Source organism: Salmo salar, chromosome 07, assembly GCF_965601325.2.
Source record: "Salmo salar chromosome 07, fSalSal1, whole genome shotgun sequence".
Classification (NCBI taxonomy): Eukaryota; Metazoa; Chordata; class Actinopteri; order Salmoniformes; family Salmonidae; genus Salmo; species Salmo salar.
In genome coordinates, this window is record NC_138297.1 from 67,865,001 (window position 1) to 67,885,498 (window position 20,498).

General features: G+C 44.0%; 1 protein-coding gene across 2 annotated transcripts in view; it reads left to right on the top strand.

Annotated features, from left to right (window-relative positions):
- Nucleotides 1-20,498, top strand: part of LOC106609731 (leucine-rich repeat-containing G-protein coupled receptor 5) — a 194,987-nt gene that overhangs the window by 167,415 nt on the left and 7,074 nt on the right. For both annotated transcript variants that reach the window (XM_082977998.1, XM_082977999.1), the window contains exons 10-15: nucleotides 183-251; nucleotides 1,374-1,445; nucleotides 1,882-1,947; nucleotides 2,053-2,124; nucleotides 10,356-10,427; nucleotides 11,003-11,128. In XM_082977998.1, coding sequence (XP_082834124.1) covers nucleotides 183-251; nucleotides 1,374-1,445; nucleotides 1,882-1,947; nucleotides 2,053-2,124; nucleotides 10,356-10,427; nucleotides 11,003-11,128 — 477 coding nt within the window. The remainder of the gene's footprint in view (nucleotides 1-182; nucleotides 252-1,373; nucleotides 1,446-1,881; nucleotides 1,948-2,052; nucleotides 2,125-10,355; nucleotides 10,428-11,002; nucleotides 11,129-20,498) is intronic.

The following is a 20,498-nucleotide window of genomic DNA, read 5'->3' on the forward strand; positions in this document are numbered from 1 at the left end:
CTCTGCGCCCCTCTCTCTCTCCTTTTCTAATGTCTCTCTCTCTCTCTCTTTCTCTCTCTCTCTCGCTCTCTCTCCCTCTGTGTCTCTCTCTGTGTCTCTCTCTGCCCCCCCTCTCTCTTTCCCCTCCCTCTCTCTCTTTCTGTCTGCCCCACCTCTCTTTCTCTCTTGTCCTTTGTATCCAGATCTCTGAATGGAGCAGCAGAAATCACAGAGTTCCCAGACCTCACTGGCACCAAGAGTCTTGAGAGCCTGTAAGTCCAGCGAGCAATGCTAACACCCAACCATTCAGACCCAATGCTAACACCCAACCATTCAGACACAATGCTAACACCCAACCGTTCAGACTCAATGCTAACACCCAAACATTCAGACCCAATGCTAACACCCAACCATTCAGACTCAATGCTAACACCCAAACATTCAGACCCAATGCTAACACCCAAACATTCAGACCCAATGCTAACACCCAACCATTCAGACCCAATGCTAACACCCAACCATTCAGACCCAATGCTAACACCCAACCATTCAGACCCAATGCTAACACCCAACCATTCAGACCCAATGCTAACACCCAACCATTCAGACCCAATGCTAACACCCAACCATTCAGACCCAATGCTAACACCCAACCATTCAGACCCAATGCTAACACGCAACCATTCAGACCCAATGCTAACACCCAACCATTCAGACCCAATGCTAACACCCAACCATTCAGACCCAATGCTAACACCCAACCATTCAGACTCAATGCTAACACCCAACCATTCAGACCCAGACCCTTCTTTACTGTTCTAACCCAATGTCAGGTAAATATTTTCCCACAGAAAACGAGTTTAAGAGCTCACAAATACTAATAAATGTGCCCTGGTTTTGCCAGCAATCACGTCACTACCCACCACTGTGTGTGACCTGCTACCCAACCAAATCATTTCATAGAATTTTTCATATTTGAAAATGTACTGTTTGCTGTTATAACCTACCTGACTCCCAGCTCATTTGCTGTCTTAACCAGCATGTAACCTGCAATCAGGAACATGCTGGTCTTCCCAGAATTTAAACCTAAAGCCCCAAAATACAAGTGTTTTTTATCAATAATGATTATTATTTTATCCAATGTTGATGTTCAGTGCAGAGTTGTCATTTACGTTGAGACGTGTTGGTTTTCATAGTGTTGGTGTTGGGTTTTTGAATGAATAAGTGTTTCTTAGTTCTACTAGTGTGATTATACCATGACACATATCAGGGCTTTATTATACACATAAACAAACTGCCCTGTGGAATGTCTGAACATTCAGTGAATGAATCTATTCACAAGGCTCTTACACAGATCCAGGGATAATATCATGTGACCTTTGAACTCTGTGTAGGACCATCACTGGAGCTCGCATCACATCCCTACCCACCACTGTGTGTGACCAGCTACCCAACCTGCAAGTGCTGTGAGTCCCTATTTTTCACCAATCAATCAATCAATCATCTATTTTTTGTATATATTTTTTTTTATTTAACCTTTACTTTAACTAGGCAAGTCAGTTAAGAACAAATTCTTATTTTACAATGACGGCCTAGGAACAGTGGGTTAACTGCCTTGTTCAGGGGCAGAATGACAGATTTTTACCTTGTCAGCTCAGGGATTTGATGTAGCAACCTTTCGGTTACTGACCCAACGCTCTAACCACTAGGCTACCTGCCCTAGTTTATCAAAAACTGCTTTACAATAACCTGGCATAGACTCCCAAAGAGCATCATGCCCTCTGTCAACATTTCCCCATGTTTAAATCAGATGTATAACAGTGACATATTTGAAAGGACATGTAGTAAAGTATAATGGTAGTGTAGGTTACAGTGGATCTCCTTTCTGTCCCCCTCACACAGAGATCTGTCCTACAACATGATCCAGTCTCTGCCAAGCTTCAGAGGATGTGAGAAGATTCAGAAAATGTGAGTATCTTGGCAACCAGAGAAGCCTTATAAAACGATATGAGCCGTGGCTTTACAATAAAAACTGTTTAAATTGGGTTTTTATTTTATTTTATTTTTTTATAGTGATCTGCACCACAATGAAATTGAAGAGCTGCAAGCAGACACATTCCAGGGACTGACTTCCCTACGGTCTCTGTGAGTACACTGGTCTGGGTGTGTATGTGTGCGTGCTTATGACCTCACATTCCCATTATATTCAGATTACTTCATGTTCACATTTTGTATCGGGTTTTCACTCCAATATGCCTCAAATGTTTGTTTTCTCAATTCAGAAAGTGATGAATGTGGTGAATTCCAGGGAGGGTGGTTCTCCACACTGTTGCAATGAGAGAATGTAGCGAGTATTGTGACCGGCATGTCAGGACCATGGCCTGTTTTCACTAGCACCCTATTCCCTAGTGCACTAGTTTGGGGCCTGGACCACTCTGACACACTACATAGGAATTAGGGTGCCATTTGGTATGTCAGGATGAGAAGTGTTGTCCATATTTCATGTGAGTGGCCGTTCTGTTCAACAGAAGGTATTGTTTACTTCCTGTGTGAAAGAGAAGCCTCTGACAAATACAGTCTGGCAGTACCCTGTGGGGGGGGGGGGGGGGGGTGTGTGTGTGTGTGTGTGTGTGTGTGTGTGTGTGTGTGTGTGTGTGTGTGTGTGTGTGTGTTTAAAGCTGAGCCGTCAGACAAACAAACACTCCTCTCCTCCTGTTTACGTTTCCTGCATCTTGTTTCCATCCCGTCGCCACCTTCCTTCACCCCGTCATATCGTGGGTGGCCTTGTCCTTGACATTCCTACTCAAAACTGGACACCCTCCCCTCACCCCTCTCCCCACCCCCCACGCACCCCAACCCCCCTCCGCTACCCTCAGGCCACTACTTCTAATGAGATGCCTGTTTGGCCCTTCATAGTAGTGTAGAATCATGAGAAAGAAATGTCCTTTCTCTGTCCAAAACGTTCACTGACTCTCTCTCGTTCTCAGAGCCACCAAGTGAGAGATTGAATTAGTTTAGTTTGGCTGCCAGCCTGCGAGTGGAGTTGTCAGGTTTCACCAGAATCATCACTTGCATATCAAATGACTCCCTATTCCATTTTATAGTGCACTAATAACCCATAGACCTCTGGTCAAATGTAGTGCACTATGTAGGGAATAGGGTGCCATTTGGGAAATAGACATTATTACCATGTTATTCTGTTAGCCTGTTAGCTGAATGGGGGAAATAGACATTATTACCATGCTATTCTGTTAGCTGAATGGGGGAAATAGACATTATTACCATGTTATTCTGTTAGCTGAATGGGGGAAATAGACATTATTACCATGTTATTCTGTTAGCCTGTTAGCTGAATGGGGGAAATAGACATTATTACCATGTTATTCTGTTAGCTGAATGGGGGAAATAAACATTATTACCATGTTATTCTGTTAGCTGAATGGGGGAAATAGACATTATTACCATGTTATTCTGTTAGCCTGTTAGCTGAATGGGGAAATAGACATTATTACCATGTTATTCTGTTAGCTGAATGGGGGAAATAGACATTATTATCATGTTATTCTGTTAGCCTGTTAGCTGAATGGGGAAATAGACATTATTACCATGTTATTCTGTTAGCCTGTTAGCTGAATGGGGGAAATAGACATTATTACCATGTTATTCTGTTAGCTGAATGGGGGAAATAGACATTATTACCATGTTATTCTGTTAGCCTGTTAGCAGAATGGGGGAAATAGACATTATTACCATGTTATTCTGTTAGCTGAATGGGGGAAATAGACATTATTACCATGTTATTCTGTTAGCTGAATGGGGGAAATAGACATTATTACCATGTTATTCTGTTAGCCTGTTAGCAGAATGGGGGAAATAGACATTATTACCATGTTATTCTGTTAGCCGGTTAGCTGAATGGGGGAAATAGACATTATTACCATGTTATTCTGTTAGCTGAATGGGGAAATAGACATTATTACCATGTTATTCTGTTAGCTGAATGGGGGAAATAGACATTATTACCATGTTATTCTGTTAGCCTGTTAGCAGAATGGGGGAAATAGACATTATTACCATGTTGTTCTGTTAGCCTGTTAGCTGAATGGGGGAAATAGACATTATTACCATGCTATTCTGTTAGCTGAATGGGGGAAATAGACATTATTACCATGTTATTCTGTTAGCTGAATGGGGGAAATAGACATTATTACCATGTTATTCTGTTAGCCTGTTAGCTGAATGGGGGAAATAGACATTATTACCATGTTATTCTGTTAGCTGAATGGGGGAAATAGACATTATTACCATGTTATTCTGTTAGCCTGTTAGCTGAATGGGGAAATAGACATTATTACCATGTTATTCTGTTAGCTGAATGGGGGAAATAGACATTATTATCATGTTATTCTGTTAGCCTGTTAGCTGAATGGGGAAATAGACATTACTACCATGTTATTCTGTTAGCCTGTTAGCTGAATGGGGGAAATAGACATTATTACCATGTTATTCTGTTAGCCTGTTAGCTGAATGGGGGAAATAGACATTATTACCATGTTATTCCTGTTAGCCTGTTAGCTGAATGGGGGAAATAGACATTATTACCATGTTATTCTGTTAGCATTATTACCATGTTATTCTGTTAGCTGAATGGGGGAAATAGACATTATTACCATGTTATTCTGTTAGCCTGTTAGCAGAATGGGGAAATAGACATTATTACCATGTTATTCTGTTAGCCTGTTAGCTGAATGGGGGAAATATACATTATTACCATGTTATTCTGTTAGCTGAATGGGGAAATAGACATTATTACCATGTTATTCTGTTAGCTGAATGGGGGAAATAGACATTATTACCATGTTATTCTGTTAGCTGAATGGGGGAAATAGACATTATTACCATGTTATTCTGTTAGCCTGTTAGCTGAATGGGGAAATAGACATTATTACCATGTTATTCTGTTAGCCTGTTAGCTGAATGGGGGAAATAGACATTATTACCATGTTATTCTGTTAGCCTGTTAGCTGAATGGGGGAAATAGACATTATTACCATGTTATTCTGTTAGCCTGTTAGCTGAATGGGGGAAATAGACATTATTACCATGTTATTCTGTTAGCCTGTTAGCTGAATGGGGAAATAGACATTATTACCATGTTATTCTGTTAGCCTGTTAGCTGAATGGGGAAATAGACATTATTACCATGTTATTCTGTTAGCCTGTTAGCTGAATGGGGGAAATAGACATTATTACCATGTTATTCTGTTAGCCTGTTAGCAGAATGGGGGAAATAGACATTTATTACCATGTTATTCTGTTAGCCTGTTAGCTGAATGGGGGAAATAGACATTATTACCATGTTATTCTGTTAGCCTGTTAGCAGAATGGGGGAAATAGACATTATTACCATGTTTTTCTGTTAGCCTGTTAGCTGAATGGGGAAATAGACATTATTACCATGTTATTCTGTTAGCCTGTTAGCAGAATGGGGGAAATAGACATTATTACCATGTTTTTCTGTTAGCCTGTTAGCTGAATGGGGGAAATAGACATTATTACCATGTTTTTCTGTTAGCCTGTTAGCTGAATGGGGAAATAGACATTATTACCATGTTATTCTGTTAGCCTGTTAGCAGAATGGGGAAACAGGGAAAGTTAATGACAGAAGGATGAGGCATGGCTCATTTGATAGAAGCCTTGGTTGCATTGCATGCAGCCGTACACAAGGCTTTCAGGGTAGAACCAATTGAAGAGGCTATTTGCTGATTGCTCAGCCCCCACCCCCGCCATCCGTCCTCCATCCCTCTGGACAACTATCCCACAGTGCACACGCACTGATCCGAGCGTGCCCTCTGTAAACACTTCCAAATTACCTCAGCGAGGCAACGAGAGATTTTAATTGGCTGCTGCCTCCTTGGACACGTCCAGGGTAGGATGTGAGGAAGTATTGGCTCTTGAACCGACAGACATACAGACGGACGGACGGACGGACAACAGACACACGGATGGACTGCATGGATGGACGCTCACACACACGGACGCTCCCACACAGTGACACACATGGCCGTGGGTCCAGCCCCCCTTCTCCTCCCCTTCCCTCCGCCTCCCATCGCCTCACTAAGGTGCTCTCTCCACTGTGAGTTGACCCTGGGTGAGTCCACAACAGGCATGCTGTCATAGTTGGCCTCCCGACGTAAGAGAGAGAGAGAGAGAGAGAGAGAGAGAGAGAGAGAGAGAGAGAGAGAGAGAGAGAGAGAGAGAGGAGAGAGAGAGAGAGAGAGAGAGATCCTGGCTCGGTTCCTTCTCAGTGTGCAAAGCCTCAAGGAGCAGATCGGGTTACCAGGCAGAGTGGACATGAAAAGTGCACGTTACGTTGTTGCCAGGATTCCCAGGTCTCTCGTCCCTCTCTTAAGGTAGCACAGAGGACCAGCTGCAACCAGCTGCATCATCAAACAGTCACAAGTCATGTCTTTCTAAAAATCCCTTCTCTGCTGAGTCGCTGTGGTCTTTCAGGAAATGGCAGGGGATTTTATGTGTGTGTGCTCAAGACGTGGCTGCAGGGCTGCAGTCCAACTGACTTTACGGGCCTGTTTAAACCCCTGGCTCCCTCTGAGTGACGAAAGGGGTCAGAAACAGCCAATTAAGCAAATCTGTGTTGAATAAGGCTTCTACACATCCAATCAGCCTAGAGCGAGAGAGAGGAGAGATCTGGACTCTGGAGACCCCTTTCCTGTCACCATTCCTTCACCCCCAACCTCTCCAGTCCCAGTCCCTTTCTAGGTAATGATCCCAAATACCCAGGATGACAGTATAACCAGGAACAACGGCCCGCTGTTACAAGAGATCTCCTGATATAAGAGCACGATGTTGTGTTATGTTATGAGCACACACAGGAAGCCTCTCTGATAGGTTCTCTAGACCCTCCCCCCCCCAGATTTGATGATTTGAATCAGCTGTGTAGTGCTAGGGCAAAAACCAAAAGGTGCACCCAGGGGGCCCCAGGACCCAGTTTGGGAAACCCTGCTCTATAGGACCTTACTTATCCTCACTCAAACAACATGTGGACCACAAACAACTAGTAGTTGGCTGTCTGGATCATACAGGTCTCCCTCAGGTCTCCCTCAGGTCTCATACAGGTCTCATACAGGTCTCATACAGGTCTCCCTCAGGTCTCCCTCAGGTCTCATACAGGTCTCATACAGGTCTCCCTCAGGTCTCCCTCAGGTCTCATACAGGTCTCATACAGGTCTCCCTCAGGTCTCATACAGGTCTCATACAGGTCTCATACAGGTCTCCCTCAGGTCTCATACAGGTCTCCCTCAGGTCTCATACAGGTCTCATACAGGTCTCCCTCAGGTCTCATACAGGTCTCATACAGGTCTCATACAGGTCTCCCTCAGGTCTCATACAGGTCTCATACAGGTCTCATACAGGTCTCCCTCAGGTCTCCCTCAGGTCTCCCTCAGGTCTCATACAGGTCTCCCTCAGGTCTCATACAGGTCTCATACAGGTCTCATACAGGTCTCCCTCAGGTCTCATACAGGTCTCATACAGGTCTCCCTCAGGTCTCATACAGGTCTCCCTCAGGTCTCCCACAGGTCTCCCTCAGGTCTCCCTCTGGTCTCCCACAGGTCTTCCTCAGGTCTCCCTCTGGTCTCCCTCAGGTCTCCCACAGGTCTCCCTCAGATCTCATACAGGTCTCCCTCAGGTCTCTCTCAGGTCTCAAACAGGTCTCGTGCAGGTCTCCCTCAGATCTCATACAGGTCTCCCTCAGGTCTCATACAGGTCTCCCTCAGGTCTCATACAGGTCTCATACAGGTCTCCCTCAGGTCTCATACAGGTCTCATACAGGTCTCATACAGGTCTCCCTCAGGTCTCATACAGGTCTCCCTCAGGTCTCATACAGGTCTCATACAGGTCTCCCTCAGGTCTCATACAGGTCTCATACAGGTCTCATACAGGTCTCCCTCAGGTCTCCCTCAGGTCTCCCTCAGGTCTCATACAGGTCTCCCTCAGGTCTCATACAGGTCTCATACAGGTCTCATACAGGTCTCATACAGGTCTCCCTCAGGTCTCATACAGGTCTCCTTCAGGTCTCTTACAGGTCTCCCACAGGTCTCCCTCAGGTCTCCCTCAGGTCTCCCTCTGGTCTCCCACAGGTCTCCCTCAGGTCTCCCTCTGGTCTCCCTCAGGTCTCCCACAGGTCTCCCTCAGATCTCATACAGGTCTCCCTCAGGTCTCTCTCAGGTCTCAAACAGGTCTCGTGCAGGTCTCCCTCAGATCTCATACAGGTCTCCCTCAGGTCTCATACAGGTCTCTCTCAGGTCTCCCTCAGGTCTCCTTCACGTCTCTCTCAGGTCTCCCTCGGGTCTCTCTCAGGTCTCCCTCAGGTCTCCCACAGGTCTCTCTCAGGTCTCATACAGGTCTCATACAGGTCTCTCTCAAGTCTCCCTCAGGTCTCCTTCACGTCTCTCTCAGGTCTCCCTCGGGTCTCTCTCAGGTCTCCCTCAGGTCTCTTTTTGTGTACATCCATATTTCCCTGATTTTGTCAGTTATTATATTGGTATGTATGGGACAAACACTGACAAGTGTTTTCTATTTTCTGCAGAGAGACAATCCCTAGACAGATATAGTCAGGGGCCAAGCTCAGCAAGCTGTAGATCAAAACCATTGTCCAAAGATTAAATCACATAGTTTACATGCAAGATAATATATCTATTTTGTCTTTTTCTCATGGCTCAGTGAAAGTTTGAAATTGTGAACAGCAATTCCCCAAGTTCCATCCCCTCTTGGATACACAGTTACTTTGAACTATGACCCCTCTTGGACATACAGTTTGAACTAAGGTCCTCTTGGACATACAGTTTGAACTATGACCCCTCTTGGACATACAGTTTGAACTATGGCCCCTCTTGGACATACAGTTTGAACTAAAGGTTCTCTCTTGGACATACAGTTTGAACTAAAGGTTCTCTCTTGGACATACAGTTTGAACTAAGGTCCTCTTGGACATACAGTTTGAACTAAGGTCCCCTCTTGGACATACAGTTTGAACTAAAGGTTCTCTCTTGGACATACAGTTTGAACTAAAGGTTCTCTCTTGGACATACAGTTTGAACTAAAGGTTCTCTCTTGGACATACAGTTTGAACTAAAGGTTCTCTCTTGGACATACAGTTTGAACTAAGGTCCTCTTGGACATACAGTTTGAACTAAGGTCCCCTCTTGGACATACAGTTTGAACTAAAGGTTCTCTCTTGGACATACAGTTTGAACTAAAGGTTCTCTCTTGGACATACAGTTTGAACTAAAGGTTCTCTCTTGGACATACAGTTTGAACTAAAGATTCTCTCTTGGACATACAGTTTGATCTAAGGTCCCCTCTTGGACATACAGTTTGAACTAAGGTCCTCTTGAACATACAGTTTGAACTAAAGGTTCTCTCTTGGACATACAGTTTGATCTAAGGCCCCCTCTTGGACATACAGTTTGAACTAAAGGTTCTCTCTTGGACATACAGTTTGAACTAAAGGTTCTCTCTTGGACATACAGTTTGAACTAAAGGTTCTCTCTTGGACATACAGTTTGAACTAAGGGTCCTCTTGGACATAAAGTTTGAACTAAAGGTTCTCTCTTGGACATACAGTTTGAACTAAGGGTCCACTTGGACATACAGTTTGATCTAAGGCCCCCTCTTGGACAAACAGTTTGAACTAAAGGTTCTCTCTTGGACATACAGTTTGAACTAAGGTCCTCTTGGACATACAGTTTGAACTAAAGGTTCTCTCTTGGACATACAGTTTGAACTAAGGGTCCTCTTGGACATACAGTTTGAACTAAAGGTTCTCTCTTGGACATACAGTTTGAACTAAGGGTCCTCTTGGACATACAGTTTGAACTAAGGTTCTCTCTTGGACATACAGTTTGAACTATGGGTCCACTTGGACATTCAGTTTGATCTAAGGTCCCCTCTTGGACAAACAGTTTGAACTATGGCCCCTCGTTGTTTTCCTGTCTGCTTGTGTTAGTTATATCTTTTGTGTTTTCACTGAACTCATCTCATCTAGTTAAACGATATGAATACCTTCTTCTATTCTCCTCTCAAATGCCAAAACGACGACAATACATATGCGAATCAACTTAACCTTAAAAGTGCCTGCTTCGGCAATATGGGATTGATATGGCACATGTCTGGTATAATCTGTTAGGGAAGGAGGAGGAAGGAATGGAATGAATTCTTGGTGCAGCAGAGCATGGGACTGAAGGAGATCTCTCAGCTTGTAAATCCAACCATCGGAGGTGCAGCAGGATTAGTAGAGCTGAATGAAACATCTGAACTGAAGGAAACTCTCTGTTTTTTCTGCTTCCTCTGAACAGTGACCTGGCTTGGAACAAGCTGTCCTCTCTGAACCCGCTCTCCTTCTCCAGTCTGCCTGCCCTCATCAAACTGTGAGTCCTCCACTGTTTTATTCATTCACCAAGCAGAGTTCAAGTCAATCGGCAGTGGATTATGTGTCCATTAAATCAAGTTATATTGCATCAAAAACTCGTATGTTTTGCTCGATTAATGATTGCTAGATTGCTATTGCTATTGCTTAGTTATCAGGTGGTAGATGATATGTGTTTCTCATATTCTCTCTCTCTCATATTCTCTCTCTCTCTCTCTCTCTCTCTCTCTCTCTCTCTCTCTCTCTCTCTCCCTCTCTCTCTCCTCTCTCTCTCTCTCTCTCTCTCTCTCTCTCTCTCTCTCTCTCTCTCTCTCTCTCTCTCTCTCTCTCGTCTCTCTCCTCTCTCTCTCCCCCTCTCTCTCTGTCTCTCTCTCCTCTCTCCCCTCTCTCTCTCTCTCTCCCCTCTCTCTCTCTCTCTCTCTCCTCTCTCCCCTCTCTCTCTCTCTCTCTCTCTCCCCTCTCTCTCTCTCTCTCTCTCTCCCTCCCTCCCCTCTCTCTCTCTCTCTCCCTCCCTCCCTCCCTCCCTCCCTCCCTCCCTCCCTCCCTCCCTCCCTCCCTCCCTTCTCTCTCCCCCAGTGATCTAACTTCTAACCGGTTGTCCTATCTGCCTGTATCTGGGCTCCATGGACTCACACACCTCAAACTAGCTGGCAACGAGGACCTGCAGGAGCTACTGCCTGCTGAGAGCCTCCCCAAACTGAGGTACCTGTAGTAATGCTCGGGATGGTGGTAAGGGTGCTGGTGGTGGTAGAGGTGCTTTTGGTGATGCTGGTGGTGGTAGTGGTGGTGGAATCCATAACATAGACTGACCAGGTCTTTCCATGACATAGACTGACCAGGTAAATCCAGGTGAAAGCTAGGATCCCTTATTGATGTCACTTCAATCAGTGTAGATGAAGAGAAGAGACAGGTTAAAGAAGGATTTTGAAGCCTTGAGACAAATGAGACATGGATTGTGTATGTGTGTCATTCAGAGGGAGAAGGGGCAAGACAAAATATTTAAGTGCCTTTGAACAGGGTATGGTAGTAGGTGCCAGGAGCACAAGAGTTGTGTCAAGAACTGCAACGCTGCTGGGTTTTCGCGCTCAACAGTTTACCGTGTGTATCAAGAATGGTCCACCACTCAAAGGACATCCAGACAACTTGACACAACTGTGGGAAACATTGGAGTCAACATGGGCCAGCATCCCTGTGGAATGCTTTTGACACCTTGTAGAGTCCATTCTCTGACAAATCGAGGCTGTTCTGAGGACAATAGGGGGTTCAACTCAATATTAGGAAGGTGTTCTTAATGTTTTGTCCACTCAGTGTATGCTGATTGCATTGCCACCAAAACGTAATTGCGGACTCTCTCTCTCACGCCTCTCTCTCTCAGATCTTTCTCTCACGTCTCACTCTCTCTCACGTCTCTCTCTTACGTCTCTCTCTCTCTCTCTGACGTCTCTCTCTCTCACGCCTCTCTCTATCACGTCTCTCTCTCTCTCTCTCTGACATCTCTCTCTCTCTCACGCCTCTCTCTCTCAGATCTTTCTCTCACGTCTCACTCTCTCTCACGTCTCTCTCTTACGTCTCTCTCTCTCTCTGACATCTCTCTCTCTCACGCCTTTCCGTCTCACGTCTCTCTCTCTCACGTCTCTCTCTCTAACGCCTCTCTGTCTCACGTCTCTCTCTCTCTCTCTGACATCTCTCTCTCTCACGCCTTTCCGTCTCACGTCTCTCTCTCTCACGTCTCTCTCTCTCACGTCTCTCTGTCTCACGTCTCTCTCTCTCACGCCTCTCTGTCTCACGTCTCTCTCTCTCACGTCTCTCTCACGTCTCTCGCGTCTCTCTCTCTCAGATCTCTCGCTCTCTCACGTCTCTCTCTCTCTCACGTCTCTCTCTCTCACGCCTCTCTGTCTCACGTCTCTCTCTCTCACGTCTCTCTCACGTCTCTCGCGTCTCTCTCTCTCTGATGTCTCTCTCTCTCTCATGTCTCTCTTGCTCACGTCTCTCTCTCACGTCTCTCTCTCTCATGTCTCTCTTGCTCACGTCTCTCTCTCACGTCTCTCTCTCTCACGTCTCTCTCTCTCATGTCTCTCTCTCTCATGTCTCTCTCTCTCACGTCTCTCTCTCTCTCTCTCTGACGTCTCTCTCTCTCACGCCTCTCTCTATCACGTCTCTCTCTCTCTTTGATGTCTCTCTCTCTCTCACGCCTCTCTCTCTCACGTCTCTCTCTCTCATGTCTCTCTCTCTCACGTCTCTCTCTCTCACGTCTCTCCCATAGATCATCTATTGCCTCAGCGAAGAACAGGGCTCTGATGATATTTAACTCAAAAGATGCCCAATGATTGAACAGAGCAGTAGCTGGGTTTATCTGTCTGGATCAAGTGCCATTCTGTAATTTTGGCTAATATGCTGTGGTATTGTGATGGTATCAAGTATCGTAAAATCTAAACCTGGTATCGCGATCGAAGTCAAAATTCTGGTATTGTGACATCACTAGGTGGTGGTGGAGATGGTGGGGAAAATGATGATGATGATGATGAGGAGGAGGTGGAGGAGGTGGAGGGGAGGAGGAAGAGGAGGAAGAGGAGGAGGAGGAGGTGGTGAAGGGGGAAGAAGAGGAGGATGAGGTGGAGGAAGAGTAGGAGGAGGTGGTGGAGGAGGTGGAGGAGGAGGTGGGGGGAGGTGGGTGAGGTGGAGGAGGAGGAGGTGGTGGAATAGGTGGTAGAGATGGAGGGGGAGGAGGGGGAGGTGGAGGAGGTGGTGGTGGAGGAGGAGGTGTAGGAAGAGGAAGAGGAGGAGGAGGAGGAGGAAGGGGAGGAGGAAGAGGAGGAGGAAGAGGAGGAGGATATCTTCTTTCCCCATCCTGTCCTTATTTTTAGTAGACAACCTTTTACCAGTTAATTTCAGTACAGACAGGTTAGATGATGGACTTGCTACAGTACCCTCACTCCCTTCTAGTACATCATGGTAGGGAAGGGAGCAGCACACCAATAGACACTCATTCACCATGAAGTAGGGTTCAACATGGACACTCTAAAGCCCATCAGAGTGGGTCATATTTCTTACCAAGGACCAACCATTAAAACATGATTTACCCAGGCCACTTGAAGGACCAACCAACAAAACATGATTTACCCAGGCCACTTGAAGGACCAACCATTAAAAACATGATTGACCCAGGCCAATTGCAGGACCAACCATTAAAACATGATTTAGCCCAGGCCATAGATACAGTTGAAGGACCAACCAATAAAACATGATTTACCCAGGCCATAGATACAGTTGAAGGATCAACCAATAAAACATGATTTACCCAGGCCATAGATACAGTTGAAGGATCAACCAATAAAACATGATTTACCCAGGCCATAGTTACAGTTGAAGGACCAACCAATAAAACATGATTTACCCAGGCCATAGATACAGTTGAAGGATCAACCAATAAAACATGATTTACCCAGGCCATAGATACAGTTGAAGGATCAACCAATAAAACATGATTTACCCAGGCCATAGTTACAGTTGAAGGACCAACCAATAAAACATGATTTACCCAGGCCATAGTTACAGTTGAAGGATCAACCAATAAAACATGATTTACCCAGGCCATAGATACAGTTGAAGGATCAACCAATAAAACATGATTTACCCAGGCCATAGATACAGTTGAAGGATCAACCAATAAAACATGATTTACCCAGGCCATAGTACAGTTGAAGGATCAACCAATAAAACATGATTTACCCAGTCCATAGTTACAGTTGAAGGATCAACCAATAAAACATGATTTACCCAGGCCATAGATACAGTTGAAGGATCAACCAATAAAACATGATTTACCCAGGCCATAGTTACAGTTGAAGGATCAACCAATAAAACATGATTTACCCAGGCCATAGATACAGTTGAAGGATCAACCAATAAAACATGATTTACCCAGGCCATAGTTACAGTTGAAGGATCAACCAATAAAACATGATTTACCCAGGCCATAGATACAGTTGAAGGATCAACCAATAAAACATGATTTACCCAGGCCATAGTTACAGTTGAAGGATCAACCAATAAAACATGATTTACCCAGGCCATAGTTACAGTTGAAGGACCAACCAATAAAACATGATTTACCCAGGCATAGTACAGTTGAAGGATCAACCAATAAAACATGATTTACCCAGGCCATAGATACAGTTGAAGGATCAACCAATAAAACATGATTTACCCAGGCCATAGTTACAGTTGAAGGATCAACCAATAAAACATGATTTACCCAGGCCATAGTTACAGTTGAAGGACCAACCAATAAAACATGATTTACCCAGGCCATAGTTACAGTTGAAGGATCAACCAATAAAACATGATTTACCCAGGCCATAGTTACAGTTGAAGGATCAACCAATAAAACATGATTTAGCCAGGCCATAGATACAGTTGAAGGATCAACCAATAAAACATGATTTACCCAGGCCATAGTTACAGTTGAAGGACCAACCAATAAAACATGATTTACCCAGGCCATAGGAACTCCTAGACTTAAATATTCGTATGATGTCATACACCACTGCAATTTCAATTCTGGATAAACAGTTGGTACTTAATAAACAGTTGGTACTTAATAAACAGTTGGTACTTAATAAACAGTTGGTGCTTAATAAACAGTTGGTACTTAATAAACAGTTGGTACTTAATAAACCGTTGGTACTTAATAAACAGTTGGTACTTAATAAACAGTTGGTGCTTAATAAACAGTTGGTACTTAATAAACAGTTGGTACTTAATAAACCGTTGGTACTTAATAAACAGTTGGTACTTAATAAACAGTTGGTACTTAATAAACAGTTGGTGCTTAATAAACAGTTGGTACTTAATAAACAGTTGGTGCTTAATAAACAGTTGGTGCTTAATAAACAGTTGGTACTTAATAAACAGTTGGTACTTAATAAACAGTTGGTACTTAATAAACAGTTGGTGCTTAATAAACAGTTGGTGCTTAATAAACCGTTGGTACTTAATAAACAGTTGGTACTTAATAAACAGTTGGTACTTAATAAACAGTTGGTGCTTAATAAACAGTTGGTACTTAATAAACAGTTAGTACTTAATAAACAGTTGGTACTTAATAAACAGTTTGTACTTAATAAACAGTTGGTGCTTAATAAACAGTTGGTACTTAATAAACAGGTAAGCATGGTGGTAGCATTGTGTTTAGTCTCTTCTGTCTGTCTGTAGAGTGATGGAGCTGCCCTATGCCTTACGTGTTGTGTTGTGTTGACTGACTCTCTCTCTCTATCTCTCTCTACTGTTCTCTCTCTCTCTCTCTCTCTATCTCTCTCTACTGTTCTCTCTCTATCTCTCTCTACTATTCTCTCTGTCTCTCTATCTCTCTCTACTGTTCTCTCTCTCTCTCTATCTCTCTCTACTGTTCTCTCTCTCTCTATCTCTCTCTACTGTTCTCTCTCTCTCTCTCTCTCTCCTGTTCTCTCTCTCTCTCTCTCTCTCTCTCTGCTGTTCTCTCTCTCTCTCTCTCTCTCTCCTGTTCTCTCTCTCTCTTTCTCTCTCTCCTGTTCACTATCCTGTTCTCTCTCTCTCTCTCTCTCCTTTTCTTTCTCCTCTCCTCTCCTTGCTCTCTCTCTCTACCCTGTTCTCTCTCTCTATCTCTCTCTACTGTTCTCTCTCTCTCTCTTTCTCTCTCTCTCTCTCTCTCTACTGTTCTCTCTCTCTCTCCTGTTCTCTCTCTCTTTCTCTCTCTCCTGTTCACTATCCTGTTCTCTCTCTCTCTCTCTCTCTCCTTTTCTTTCTCCTCTCCTCTCCTTGCTCTCTCTCTCTCTCTCCTGTTCTCTCTCTCTTTCTCTCAGTTTCAATTTACCGTAATTTCCGGACTATTAAGCGCACCTGAATATAAGCCACTGAATTTTAAAAAATATATTATTTTGAACATAAATAAGCCGCACATGTCTATAAGCCGCAGGTGCCTACCGGTACATTGAAACAAATGAACTTTACACAGGCTTTAATGAAACACGGCTTGTAACAAAAATAAATAGGCTTTAACAAAACACGGCTTGTAACAATAAATAAATAGGCTTTAACGAAACACGGCTTGTAACAAGAAATAAAAAATTAGCAGTAAGCTTTAGTTGTCTTTTTGCACTGAGTCAATTCCTCACGCTGCTGTTTCCAACGTCTTATCATCGACTCATTAAGACCAAGCTCCCGTGCAGCAGCTCTATTTCCTTTTCCAACAGCCAGATCAATCGCCTTCAACTTGAAAGCTGCATCATATGCATTTCTCCGTGTCTTTGCCATGATGAGGGTGACAAAATGACTACCGTAATCAGAATGATGGGAAGTTTGAGAGCGCTTGATTTAATCTAAACAGTAAACAAAAAAGTTGTTTGACCTTAACCCGTTCGGCAATTTCATTGGTCTAATGAAAGCTTCATGCCGGCAAGAAACTGAGCACGTCACAGAATGTGTTTTTTGTAGAAAAAAAAATTGAAAGCGGGAAAAATCCATATATTAGCCGCCTCATTGTTTAAGCCGCGAGGTTCAAAGTGTGGGAAAAACTTTGTGGCTTATAGTCCGGAATTTACGGTAAGGGCTATATTGGCATGGGAAACACATGTTAACATTGCCAAAGCAAGTGAAGTAAACAATAAAAAAAAGTGAAATAAACTATTAAAAATTAACAGTGAACATTACACTCACAAAAGTTCAGAAAGAACAAATACTTTTAAAATCTCATTATGGCTATATACAGTGTTGTAATGATGTGCAAATAATTTAAGTACAAAAGGGAAAATAAATCAACTTAAATATAGGTTGTATTCATAATGGTGTTTGTTCTTCACTGGTTGCCCTTTTCTTGTGGCAACAGATCACAAATCTTGCTGCTGTGATGGCACACTGTGGTATTTCACCCAGTAGATATGGGAGTTTATCAAAATTGGGTTTGGTTTCAAATTATTTGTGGATCTGTGTAATCTGAGGGAAATATGTGTCTCTAATATGGTCATACATTTGGCAGGAGGTTAGGAAGTGCAGCTCAGCTTCCACCTCATTTTGTGGGCAGTGTGCACATAGCCTGTCTTCTCTTGAAAGCCAGGTCTGCCTACGGCGTCCTTTCTCAATAGCAAGGCTATGCTCACTGAGTCTGTACATAGTCAAAGCTTTCCTTAAGTTTGGGTCAGTCACAGTGGTCAGGTATTCTGCCACTGTGTACTCTCTGTTTAGGGCCAAATAGCATTCTAGTCAGCTCTGTTTTTTTGTTAATTCTTTCCAATGTGTCATCTTTTTGTTTTCTCATGAGTTGGTTGGGTATAATTGTGTTGCTGTCCTGGGGCTCTGTGGGGTCTGTTTGTGTTTGTGAACAGAGCCCCAGGACCAGGTTGCTTAGGGGACTCTTCTCCAGGTTCACATCTCTGTAGGTGATGGCTTTGTTATGGAAGGTTGGGGAATCGCTTCCTTTTAGGTGGTTGTAGAATTTAACGGCTCTTTTGTGGATTTTGATAATTAGCGGGTATTGGCCTAATTCTGCTCTGCATGCATTATTTGATGTTTTATGTTGTACACTGAGGATTTTTCAGCAGAATTCTCCATGCAGAGTCTCAATTTGGTGTTTGTCCCATTTTGTGAATTCTTGGTTGGTGAGCGGACCCCAGACCTCACAACCGTAAAGGGCAATGGGTTCTATAACTGATTCCAGTATTTTTGGCCAGATCCTAATTGGTATGTCGAATTGTATGTTCCTTTTGATGGCATAGAAGGCCCTTCTTGCCTTGTCTCTCAGATCGTTCACAGCTTTGTGGAAGTTACCTGTGGCGCTGATGTTTAGGTCAAGGTATGTATAGTTTTTTGTGTGATGTAGGGCAACGGTGTCTAGATGGAATTTGTATTCTTGGTCCTGGCAACTGGACCTTTTTTGGAACACCATTATTTTTCTCTTACTGAGATTTACTGTCAGGGCCCAGGTCTGACAGAATCTGTGCAGAAGATCTAGGTGCTGCTGAAGGCCCTCCTTGGTTGGGGACAGAAGCACCAGATCATCAGCAAACAGTAGACATTTGACTTCAGATTCTAGTAGGGCGAGGCCGGGTGCTGCAGACTGTTCTAGTGCCCTCACCAGTTCATTGATATATATGTTGAAGAGGGTGAGGCCGGGTGCTGCAGGCTGTTCTAGTGCCCTCACCAGTTCATTGATATATATGTTGAAGAGGGTGAGGCCGGGTGCTGCAGGCTGTTCTAGTGCCCTCACCAGTTCATTGATATATATGTTGAAGAGGGTGAGGCCGGGTGCTGCAGGCTGTTCTAGTGCCCTCACCAGTTCATTGATATATATGTTGAAGAGGGTGAGGCCGGGTGCTGCAGAATGTTCTAGTGCCCTCACCAGTTCATTGATATATATGTTGAAGAGGGTGAGGCCGGGTGCTGCAGAATGTTCTAGTGCCCTCACCAGTTCATTGATATATATGTTGAAGAGGGTGAGGCCGGGTGCTGCAGACTGTTCTAGTGCCCTCACCAGTTCATTGATATATATGTTGTAGAGGGTGAGGCCGGGTGCTGCAGAATGTTCTAGTGCCCTCACCAGTTCATTGATATATATGTTGTAGAGGGTGCTGCAGAATGTTCTAGTGCCCTCGCCAGTTCATTGATATATATGTTGTAGAGGGTGGGGCTCAAGCTGCATCCCTGTCTCACTCCACGGCCCTGTGGAAAGAAATGGGCGTGTTTTCTGCCAATTTTAACCACACACTTGTTTGTGTACATGGATTTTATAATGTTGTATGTTTTCCCCCAACACCACTTTCCATCCATTTGTATAGCAGGCCCTCATTTCTGACGTGCTGTTCCTTCTTTTTCCGTAGTGTATTTCTGTATTGTTTTAGTGATTCACCATAATGAAGGCGTAGTCTCAGGTTTTCTGGGTTTCTATGTTTTTGTTTGGACAGGTTTCTCCATATCTATCTTAGGTTTTTGCATTCTTCATCAAACCATTGTTGTTCATTTTCAAGGGGTTGTCTGCTTGACATTTTTAGATTTGATATGGAAGCTGAGGTCAAATTAACTGTTTAGGTTTTCTACTCTCAAGTTTACACCTTCACTATTACAGTGAACGTTTTGTCCAGGAAGTTGTCTAAAAGGAATTGAATTTGTTGTTGCCTCATTTGTTTTTGGTAGGTTTCCAAACTACATTCCTTCCATCTATAGCATTTCTTAATGTTACTCAGTTCCTTTGGCTTTGATGCCTCATGATTGAGCATAGCTATGTTCAAGTAGAGTGGGATTTTGCTGTGATCTGATAGGGGTGTCAGTGGGCTGACTGTGAACGCTCTGAGAGACTCTGGGTTGAGGTCTACAGTACTACTGCCAAGAGATGAGCTATAGGTGTACCTACCGTAGGAGTCCCCTCGACTGACTATGTCCATACCCAGTGTCCGACAGAGCTGCAGGAGCTGTGACCCGTTATGTTTGTTATGTAGTTGTGTCTAGGGGGGCATATGGGGGAGGGAATGCTGTCACCTCCAGGTAGGGTGTCAGGTTCTTGTCCGGTTCTGGCATTTAGGTCGTCACAGACTAGTACATGTCCCTGGGCCTAGAAATTATTGATTTCCCCCTCCAGGATGGAGAAGCTGTCTTCATTGAAGTATGGGGATTCTATTGGGGGGATATAGGTAGCACACATGAGGACATTTTTCTCTGTTGAGATCATTTCCTTTTGAATTTCAAGCCAGATGTAAAATGTTCCTGTTTTGACAAATTTAATAGAATGAGTTAGGTCTGCTCTATACCAAATTAGCATACCCCCTGAGTCTCTTCCTTGTTTCACACCTGGTAGTTTGGTGGATGGGACTACCAGCTCTCTGTAACCTAGAGGGCAACCAGTTGGTACATCTCCTCTATACCAGGTTTCTTGTAGGATGACTCTGTCTCTCTGTCTCTCTCTCTCTCTCTCTCTCTCTCTCTCTCTCTCTCTCTCTCTGTCTCTCTGTCTCTCTGTCTCTCTGTCTCACTCTCTCTCTCTCTCTCTCTCTCTGTCTCTCTGTCTCTCTCTCTCTCTCTCTCTCTCTCTCTGTCTCTCTGTCTCTCT